This window comes from Oncorhynchus mykiss, chromosome 26, assembly GCF_013265735.2.
Source record: "Oncorhynchus mykiss isolate Arlee chromosome 26, USDA_OmykA_1.1, whole genome shotgun sequence".
Classification (NCBI taxonomy): domain Eukaryota; kingdom Metazoa; phylum Chordata; class Actinopteri; order Salmoniformes; family Salmonidae; genus Oncorhynchus; species Oncorhynchus mykiss.
In genome coordinates this window covers 47009067-47020123 of record NC_048590.1, presented here as the reverse complement: position 1 = coordinate 47020123, position 11057 = coordinate 47009067, and the positions used below count along the sequence as shown (strand labels likewise).

At 42.1% G+C, this 11057-nt stretch overlaps 1 protein-coding gene across 15 annotated transcripts in view; it reads left to right on the top strand.

The window, feature by feature from the left end:
• The first annotated feature begins 261 nt into the window (after positions 1 to 261).
• Positions 262 to 11057, top strand: part of LOC110506963 (neogenin) — a 211340-nt gene continuing 200544 nt past the window's right edge. For 9 of the 15 annotated variants that reach the window (XM_036963175.1, XM_036963173.1, XM_036963184.1 and 6 more), the window contains exon 1: positions 262 to 835. In XM_036963175.1, the coding sequence (XP_036819070.1) occupies positions 745 to 835 (91 nt within the window). In that variant the 5' untranslated portion in view covers positions 262 to 744. The remainder of the gene's footprint in view (positions 836 to 11057) is intronic. The other 6 variants (XM_036963186.1, XM_036963180.1, XM_036963185.1 and 3 more) reach the window with 1 other exon arrangement.

The window sequence follows — 11057 nt, the reverse complement described above, 5'->3', positions numbered from 1 at the left end:
GAGACTACATTTAAGACATTCTATTGAAAAGGTAATCTCACCATTTTGTAAACTACATGCTGTCACTCACTGGATATGCGTTTTCTTTATTTGCTATGTAATGTATATGCTAAATTCATTTGCAGATTGCACAGGTAAAAATGTAAGTGGCTTACTGATCCCATCACCAATCCATAGTTTAGATTTAGCCAACATATAGCCTACGTCTACAATCCTGAATTCCGCATGACTCCACGCCCTGTTTTCCGGGGACCCACATAGAATTCCAGCCCTTCCACGCTGCTATTACGTTCCGTTCGCGAGCAGAAGCTGGCTGCGGTGTCGTTTTCTCCGATCAGTCGGACCTTGATCAATCTTTTCAACTGTCCTTGTTCTCGGGTTTTACGTATTTGATTGCAATTGGAATAGCTTGGATTCGTGTGTGACCGTCGATTCCACATTTTTTTTCGACCGAATTGGCTCTGAAGCAATGGATTGACTTCAGTTTTCCTTCAACCCCTCCACCAAGTTGAGAAAACAGTCTAACCTGCGGTCTCTCCATACTTCGAGCTCACAAGCCAGCTACATGTTTCATCCGGACAGTTTCAAAAGTAGCTGGTACCGGATGTTTTTAAACATTTCGTAGGTGAAACGTTGAAGTTATTCGTTTGTCTCGGAAGTGTATGGAAATAGGTGGCAGAGGATTTTAAACACGGATTTTCTCCGGGGTTCTTGAAGCCTGCAAACATTTATTTTTGAAAAGTGATGGCGGAGCGGGGAGCAAGGTTGCTCCTCTCTCTCCTCTGTCTCACCTTTCTTTACCCGGCGACCACCGTGTCAAGACATGCTGAAAAAGGTAAGCGTTACATTAGCTAATCAATTGGCTACTTTGAATAATTTGTTGGTATTACAATGTAACGTGTTTCTGTATCGCGTGTACAACAACAGCTCGCGCTACTAGGTCCTGCACTACTAGCAGCCGACATGGAGCATTGACTTGTAGCTTCTAGACATCTGCAGGCTACACAAGCTAATTAGTCAGCTGAATCAGTCAACCAGGGGCCAATGTTTTTGAACCATTTAATTGTTAGGAGTACTTTTCAGACCACAACACGAACATACAGGTGGTAAATCAAATGAAATGCGGTTGTTTTCGAGACATTTCAAGTGTTTGTTGTATTTATTTGTTTTACCTTTTAGCTATTATATCTGGATTTCCCACGTCACGTTTGTTTCTACGGTCATAATTGACCGATTTATTTATTATGCACTGATTTAAAAACTCGGGTCAATACATGTATGGAAATATTTGTCTGTTTTATATTTTTCTTGTCTCAAATCGACATTTATTTGCATTAGCACAGGTTCAGGTTGCTCTCTCTCTCTCCTCAAAACCATTACAGTCACGTAATTAATTGCAACGGATGGCAAGAACCCGGCTCTATAACCACAAATTAATGACTCTCATTTGGGTTTACTGTCAAGCAATAAGCTAGCATCATCAGTCCGCCAGACATCTCATTACCTGGGCGTCAATACACGTTTGGCTGATGGGATAGAAAGTACACTATTTATACCCCCCCTTTTTTTGTTAATTGGCTACAGTAGAGTAGCGACTGCAATAAGACATTTGAATTCAGTCTCGTGAAGACTACATATGTTTGTGGTGACTTCAACTTTAGTTTGTTTGGGTGATTTTCATTGTCATACTGAATGTTGATGAAATAATAAACATAGGTAACATCTTGACCCTGTGTTTCCTGCTTTATAATAGGGAATCTGATAGCCAATACATTCCAAGGACTATGAGCGACTGGGACACATTGAATAGTTATAATGAATATGAAACAAACGGCACATGTTGGAGTGCACACAACACATGGTTGCCTTTATCACTTGCTTGGTATTAGCAAATTCACACCCCTGATAGCCCTGTAAGAGATGTGGCGATGTATTTATTTTCAAGCCCTCTGCCGACTATTTTGAAGACTGGAAAATAATGAACAGTTGAGCAATACAACAGTCAGTATGACATTTTTCCCACAAATCCAGTAAAATGTGAAGTTGTTTTTTTAGGGGGGGATGTAGGCTAGCTCTCTTTTAAAGGTTCGCCTCCATTAAAATAATGCATGTGAAGTGAACAGCCTTAGTGGAGAGATGGGCCTCTGCTGGCTGTTGTGCTCTCTTGTGTGAGGAGGCTGATGTAAGAGGCTCTCCTGCATGAAAAGCACTCTGCAGCGGTGAAGGGGAGTGGGGGGAAAAAAACAGGCTTTGCTGGAGATCACTACAAAAGGGAGAGATGGGGGGTAGGGTGGAACTGGCCTGACTCTGTCTGGAAAGTAATAAAACCAGGAGATTAAGGGGTGCAGGGAGTATCCTTTGGGAGCTCTGATTGATTCCAGGGAATTGGACTGAGACCTACACAGGGAGAGAGTATCAAATTACTAATTGTGGGGTCCCCCTTTCTGAAAATATCTGTTTATTCGAAACACATTTCTCTGAGGTCTCATGTCTTTTGCGAGTAGGTCCGCAGATAGAACTCGTCTTTATCAAAGTTGTGGATTTGCAGTGCTAGCTCAAAGGAGATTTAATGTTTCTTCATTCTGTTCCAGCTGCCTCTGGGAATGGGCATACTCGTTGCTTTTTTTTTGTCCTACTAAAGAATTGAATCTTCACCCACACATAGGAGTAGAGTTCCTCAACATGGCTGCTATCCTATGCCCCGCCCCATAGTGGTTTAAAGTTCCTAAAGTTTGTCTTTGTAAACAGCTCCTTTTATCTGCCTGTCAGAGGAGTGTAAAATCCATTTAAGTTCCATTTTATCTCCATAATCCTGCTGGGAGGGAATTGTGTGCTAATTGTCTCCCTGTGGACAATGCAAATAACTTGGTGAAATGTGTAAACATTTGGCAACCCCCCCTTCTGCTCCCACAAACCACTCTCCAGGGTTGTATCCCCGCTCAGACCACCTCGGCTGCAGGCCTGCAGCAGAGACTTAAAAACAACATCATTTTCTGTGACGCTCCTAGGACTCTTCTGGGGGCTAAACCACTAAGAACCACATTTTCTCCATTTATTTTGCCAGTGTTCATGGGAGTTTAAAAGTATGTGAATTTTAATATTTCATTGTCTTTATGTGAACTAGGATTTAATGGGATGCAACACTTGGCACTTTATTTATTTATTTTTTATATATTTTGTTCCCTTAGTATAAAGGCAATGCCTGTCCATGCTACACTACATGAATGATTCATTTCAAATAAAGGTTTAAATAGAAAACCTGCTGGGAAATGGAAATGGACTTTGGCTGCTCAAATGACCCTTGAGATGATCGGATGAGGCCTTCCCTCCAACTCCTACTGTTGTGTCACACTGGCATCGATTTCAAAAGAGACCTCCCTCACCTGCCGTTTTTCCAATATATCATCTTGTTACACTGGCATCGATTTCAATAGAGACCTTCCTCACCTGCCGTTTTTCCAATATATCATCTTGTTACACTGGCATCGATTTCAATAGAGACCTTCCTCACCTGCCGTTTTTCCAATATATCATCTTGTCACACTGGCATCGATTTCAATAGAGACCTTCCTCACCTGCTGTCTTTCCTATATATCATCTTGTCACACTGGCATCGATTTCAATAGAGAGTTTTTCATATGTACAGTTGAAGTCGAACGTTTACATACACCTTAGCCAAATACATTTAAACTCAGTTTTTCACAATTCCTGACATTTTAAACCTAGTAAAAATTCCCTGTCCTAGGTCAGTTAGGATCACCACTTTATTTTAAGAATATGAAATGTCAGAATAATAGTAGAGTGATTTATTTCAGCTTTTATTTATTTCATCACATTTCCAGTGGGTCAGAAGTTTACATCCACTGAATTAGCATTTGGTAGCATTGCCTTTAAATTGTTTTATGTGGGTCCTGACTGATGTCTTGATGTTGCTTCAATATATCCGCACAATTTTCCCTCCTCATGAAGCCATCTATTTTGTGAAGTACACCAGTCCCTCCTGCAGCAAAGCACCCCCACAACATGATGCTGCCACCCCTGTGTTTCACAGTTAGGATGGTGTTCTTTGACTTGCAAGACTCCCCCTTTTTCCTCCAAACATAACGATGGTCATTATGACCAAACAGTTGTATTTTTGTTTCATCAAACCAGAGGACATTTCTCCAAAAAGTATGATCTTTGTCCCCACGTGCAGTTGCAAACTGTAGTCTGGCTTTTTTTATGGCGGTTTTGGAGCAGTGGCTTCTTCCTTGCTGAGCGGCCTTTCAGGTTATATCGATATAGGACTTGTTTAACTGTGGATATAGATACTTTTGTACCTGTTTTTGCCAGCATCTTCACAAGGTCCTTTGCTGCTGTTCTGGGATTGATTTGCACTTTTCGCAACTAAGTACGTTCATCTCTAGGAGACAGAACGTGTCTCCTTCCCGAGCTATATGGCGGCTGAGTGGTCCCATGGTGTTTATACTTGCGTACTATTGTTTGTACAGACGAATGTGGTACCTTCAGGTGTTTGGAAATTGCTCCCAAGGATGAACCAGACTTGTGGAGGACAACATTTTTTTTCTGAGGTCTTGGCTGATTTCTTTTGATTTTCCCATGATGTCAAGCAAAGAGGCACTGAGTTTGAAGGTAGGCCTTGAAATACATCCACAGGTACACCTCCAATTGACTCAAATTATATCAATTAGCCTATCAGAAGCTTCTAAAGCCATTACATCATTTTCTGAAATTTTCCAAGCTGTTTAAAGGCACAGTCAACTTAGTGTATGTAAACTTCAGACCCACTGGAATTGTGATACAGTGAAATAATCTGTCTGTAAACAATTGTTGGAAAAATGACTTGTAGATGTCCTAACCGACTTGCCAAAACTATCGTTTCTTAACAAGAAATTTGTGGAGTGGTTGAAAAACAAGTTTTTAATGACTCCAACCTAAGTGTATGTAAACTTCTGACTTCAACTGTATCATGTCATACTGGCATTGATTTCAATAGAGACCTTCCTCACCTGCTGTCTGTCCTATATATCATCTTGTCATACTGGCATCAATTTCAATAGAGACTTCCCTCACCTGCTGTCTTTCCTATATTTCACGCAGTTTATGGATCATTTTTTTTGTGGGCTATAATTGCTCATAAAGTCCTAATGACCTCTTTCCACTGAGAATCGGATAATTGCACGCTTTGGCAAGTGTTTGATTCATCTGGTCGGCTAATGACACCCTCCCTCATTAGGAGATACTGATAATGTCCTATGGCCAGGGTTGGGTTGGGGGGGGGCGTGGCGCCGCTCAGTCTCTTCAGTGGAGTTGGGAACGGAAAGATCAGTAGATGGATTCAAATACTCAACATGACTGTGCACTAGCTGTGCTAATTGCTACATTAGCAATGCAGTGAACTTTTCTGCAGTGATCATTTTCAGTATGTTGTTGTCAACATAACCTTCTGGTGAAATGGCATCCAGGGGTTATTGTGGTAATTTACGATAACTACTGCAGCAGTATTTGTAATTGTCAGAAAGCTAGAAAGATCAATATGCCTTGATAATGGCATTTCATCTGCAATGGTATCTTTTTTTGTAGGCAGGGTAAATATATAACCACCAGCTGTGCCTGCCTGCTTTGCTTTCAAGTGGCTTCTGTATTAATCCAAATAGACTATTAGCCCTTTTTTTGCTAACTGCCTAATGTGCAAATTAGATGTTGTAAACAAAACCTAAATTGAATCTTGATTGTGATAATTGCATTCTGATTGGATGACATTACACACAACCAACTGTCAGATTGGATGCTTATCATAGTTCTCTGATTGCTATGCTTTTGTCACCATGTTGATTGTTTCCTCCATCAACAAAATGACTGAATAGTTGGGGGCAGCCATGGTTGCACCATGTATTTCCTCCCCATTTAATTCACTGTGGGACGTGCCAGCAAAGGCTCAGATTCATCGTTGGGTTACTCCTAGAAACACAACAGCCAATCATTACCCAGCACCGCCCACAGGCCAGTCCGTAAGACACTCCCTCTTGGTACTGGGTGTATTTGTAAACAATGGTTGCATATAAGCAAGATTTACAATAATAGAAGATAATTTTTGCCAGCAGTCTTTGTTCTGTGTGAATGACATTTGTGTGTATGCTTTGAAAGCTACCCCACAGTGTAGCCAGCGTTGCTATAGAAATGTGAACAGACTGCAGACATGGCAGAGCCCCCCTCATCAACACCGCCACAGAGAAGGTACATGCCGTGGAACCTACATTGTTCGATCACTTCAGTCGTCTTGCTCTTGAATGCCTGCGGACTGCACTGATGTAACCTAGTAGGGTTCAGCGGTATCCAGATGTTCATACCTTTTCTGTGCCATACCGGGGTATACGGTATTACTGAATGTGCACGTCATTTTTTTATTTTTATATATAGAGGCGCAAAACAATTTAGGCAACAGGGATCTTGATCCAGGACGGGATTGAATGTCTCTGCTGTAACCAAGAAGCTTGATCTTGACGCTATTGAAAATCATTCCGTCGGTATTTCGAAATACCCCAGTAAACAGTATATCGCCCAAGCATGTAACCTAGGCCTGCTCCATGTAACCTAGTAGGCCTGCTCCATGTAACCTAGTAGGCCTGCTCCATGTAACCTAGTAGGCCTGCTCCATGTAACCTAGTAGGCCTGCTCCATGTAACCTAGTAGGCCTGCTCCATGTAACCTAGTAGGCCTGCTCCATGTAACCTAGTAGGCCTGCTCCATGTAACCTAGTAGGCCTGCTCCATGTAACCTAGTAGGCCTGCTCCATGTAACCTAGGCGCTCAGACAACAATTTTGTCTGTCCGCATTGACCTCCCTCTTCCAAGAGAGCCAAACTACAAAATCAACCCCCTTCAGAAGGCATTGTTTCTACTCTGAATGTTCCGTGTTACTCAACAAAGTGCTTGTCATCTCTTTTGATTAGGGTGATGAGCAGTGAGGCTTGCCGGTCGGTTGGAGACAGAGGGAGAAGGCTGTTGTGTGTGGAGAGAAGCCAGACTTCTCCCTGCTCCCAGGCCCGACCAGATCATTGACATGGCTTTGCTATACCCCTGCTGAGATGAAAGGGTTTCTCTGTCTGAGTTGTGGTCTCGTTCTACCGTGGCACAGCACACAGTGAAACATGGCTAGTGCATCGTTCTCCATCATCCACTGCCAGCGTGGTGCCAACTTATTCCCTTCTTTCCAAGGCCTGTTGTTCCTCCGATTCTGGTTGGCCTTTCAAAGTCCTTCAAAGGCTTTTGGAGCAAGCTATCGCTTTTAGCTCCAAATGCTAACTTTAGCCCTAATTACTCCAGGGCAAGCTAGCTAGAACATTATGTGCCTCTGTGTTGCTATTGTAGCTAATGGTCTATGAGAGGACATGACATGTCTGTGTTGTTATCAGTTACTGTACATTAAGGTTCAGCGTAGCCTGGCTTAAAAGGTACCATTCTCTCTAGTGGCTGTAATTGCGGATCTTTCTATGGCTTTTGGATCAGAGGTATGTGGGATAGTGTCAGTGGCTGGCTATTGAAAACACAGGCTTTAAGGGTGAAATTGAAATGCTTATGGATTATATTGGTGCAGTGTCTGATGGATACAGGAGAGAACTCAGTCCACCCGCTCTGCTGTCAGAAGGGCATGCATTAGCACCATGGTAAATATCTAGTGAAGTTATTGGAATAACAAGCGTTAGCCTTTGTAGCCCATTCATTCACATTCTGTAATCTAGGTGTGATGCAAGACTGTAGCCACAGCCGTGATGGATGCTGTCATTTCATTCATTGTTTATAAAGATACAAGGGGAGCCATGCATCCCAATGCCCCATTTGGTAAACAAAGCACACTCGACAACAGCACAATGACTGCAGGAAATGGCAGTTATGCACATTAAAATGAGATTCGAGCAGTGGCCACGGTTAGCAACAAGACTTATTTTTTTTGGTCCCTCCGCACTGTGTTCATGCCAAACTTCATAAGCTTTGTGGGCTGTTCCAAAGGCATCTTTCTGCAAACTCTGCAGGACTGCGAGGACAGTTTCCCCCAAATTTCCTCAAACTTTTGGGTTCTGCCCGAGCTCCTGTCGTGGTGTCCCCTGCCAACGGTGGCAGCTGCAGAGGATTATGACACATGCAAGCTGTGCTAGTCAGCAAGGCTCGTCCTAACGAGAAACTAGGCCCTGTTTTACACAGAGCCCATTTAGAGCCCTCTTCCACAATGAGGAAAACAGGGGGATTGTTCATGGAGTTCTACTCTGCAAGTGCCGGAGGAGGCCTGGAACCTTGAAGTTTCAAAGATCTATTCTCTTTAGAAGATGAACAATAAACTCCGGAGTCCATCTTTTTGTTGAGACGTGGTTCCAAAAACATGGTGAGGTGTGATTCTGCTTTGTTCTGGATGCTTTTAAAGCATATGTACGGTTCTCTCTCTACACAAACATCTCTCTTCTGAAGGGCTACCGTAGACCTTTTTGATGGTTACTATTCAGTTATGTTATGTTCTCCATTTTACAGTAAAAGGAACACCGAAGGAAGATTTTAAGGGTTAACACGACAATGACACATGTCTCCCTGGCAATTGTTTCATTACTTGAACACTTTTATCAACTGTAACTCTGGAGAACTTTTAATTCCTTTTTTTTTAAGGTTGTAAATATCATTTTTGGCATCAAGCCTCTACATACATTAAGGATGACTGTAATATTCTCCTGGAAACTATGATTAATAACCTTCATTTGATTCCACTATACCTTCTGGAGTTTTCCACCCACAGCACGCACACGTGAATTTATCCTCCACTGTTTGTTGGATGCCATCCAGGTTTTGAAGAATTAGCCTGAATGGGTTTTGGGAAGTGAGATCATAAAAGGTACATGCATCAAAATTAATTCATCACTAATAATTAGACCACGTGAACACGATCAAGCTTGCTCCTCCATTGATGTTTTATTGGCATGGGCATTCTCCAATTTGGCCAGCCTAATTTGAACCTAGTTAACACTGACCCAGCTTGTCAGAATTATTTTAATGGGTTTGCTGGCTTCTCTGTGTCTAAACAATACAAGGGCAGCCCCACAGCGACCTAGTTTGCTGTCCAAATGAACTCTTATTGTTTTCTCTGAAACCTCCGTCTTCGTCTCTGCTCTTGATACACCAGTCATCCCCAGTGGTGCTCGGCTTAACATAGTGTGAATGACTGAAATCCACCCCACACTCTCTGTACACCCCCCCCACTACTCAGTCAAAGGAGCACTTCTTACGCTGGAGGGGTGTGGGGGCAGTCAGTCACAGAGGGAGGATTGGGAGGGCTGCTTAAATAAACCCCCTGTCATCGTCTTGTGCCCAGCCCATGGCTTTTGGCAGCTTCAGATATGAAGAGGTGTGTGGTTGTGGGTATGTGTATGCGTGCCACCCGTTCTCTGATGAACAGCTGTTTTATCAGAGAGTTGCATGGCATTAAAAAAACGATTAGTTTACCTGGTCTAGCAGAAGGGTGGGCATAGAAATTAGTTTAGCTTTTGACACACAGCCATCAGCAGAGATTTATCTGGTATAGTTCCCTAGGAGACCGTCAACTAACAGAATAGCTCCCTCAGAAAGGAGGGAAAGGCAAGCTTTGATTCTACCACTTTGATTCTACCAGTTTTTTTTTAATAGGAGAAGCCTCTTTTAGGCAGAGACAAAATTGTATATTTGCAGGCAGCTGTGAATGACAAATGAGAGAGATTGGTAGTTGTGTGGTTTTTGCATGTTGCTTTCAAACTGTTCTTAAAGAGCTACAAGCGTGTGTGTGTGTGTGTGTGTGTGTGTGTGTGTCGATAAATAGTTTACAAGAGCCACAGACATGGAACTTTGAGCCTCAACGAAGCGACTTGTCAAATGCGGAGGTGGATCCCACTCCAGACGGTAGAAACTCTTGACTCTCAGATAAACTACCTGAGAGAATTCCTCTTGCTTTCATGTCTAATTATAGTCTTTTAAATTGTTAATGAGTCTCTGTGATTTTGGCGAGCAGGTCCCGAACCATTCCTTTTGAAGTAGCAATGGTTTCCTTCAGAAGTTTATTTTATTGTTTTACAAGTAAAGTGGTTAAGTCTTTGTAGTACAATTTCATCTTAACCGCCACCCATTTTTGTCTCAAGTGGGTGTAGAACTATTTTAACTTTTGCAAGAAAGTATGTAGGTGCCAGAAATGTCAACTGCCTTGGCAGTGTAATTCTAAGTATTATTTTGGAACTAAAGTTCATCTGTACCCAAAGGACTGCCAGAACACACTACATCAGTTATAGAGGTGGAGTTCTAGACCAGTGGTTCCCAACCTTTTCTGTTCCGGGGACCAACAAATCACTGTCAAGCTCTTGAGGACCACCATTCGTGCAGTCTGTTATTTTTTAAACCTTCTTAGGGCTGAGATCCCGTTAACGGGGTCGATATGACAACAGCCAGTGAAAGTGCAGGGCGCCAAATTCAAAACAACAAATCTCATAATTAAAATTCCTCAAACATACAAGTATCTTACACCATTTTAAAGGTAACCTTGTTGTTAATCCCACCACTGTGTCCGATTTCAAATAGGCTTTACAGCGAAAGCACCACAAACGATTATGTTAGGTCAGAGCCAAGTCACAGAACAACACAGCCATTTTTCCAGCCAAAGAGTGGAGTCACAAAAATCAGACATAGAGATTGAATTTATCACTAACCTTTGATCTTCATCAGATGACACTCATAGGACTTCATGTTACACAATACATGTATGTTTTGTTTGATAAAGTTAATATAAAAAAATCTCAGTATACATTGGCGCGTTATGTTCAGTAGTTCCAAAAATATCCGGTGATTTTGCAGAGAGCCACATATATTTACAGAAATACTCATTATAAATGTTGATGAAAATACAAGTGTTATACATGGAAATATAGATAAACTTCTCCTTAATGCAACCACTGTGTCAGATTTCAAAGAAGCTTTACGGAAAAAGCAAACTATGCAATGATCTGAGTACGGCGCTCAGAGGCCCAACAAGCCAAAAAGATATCCGCCATATTG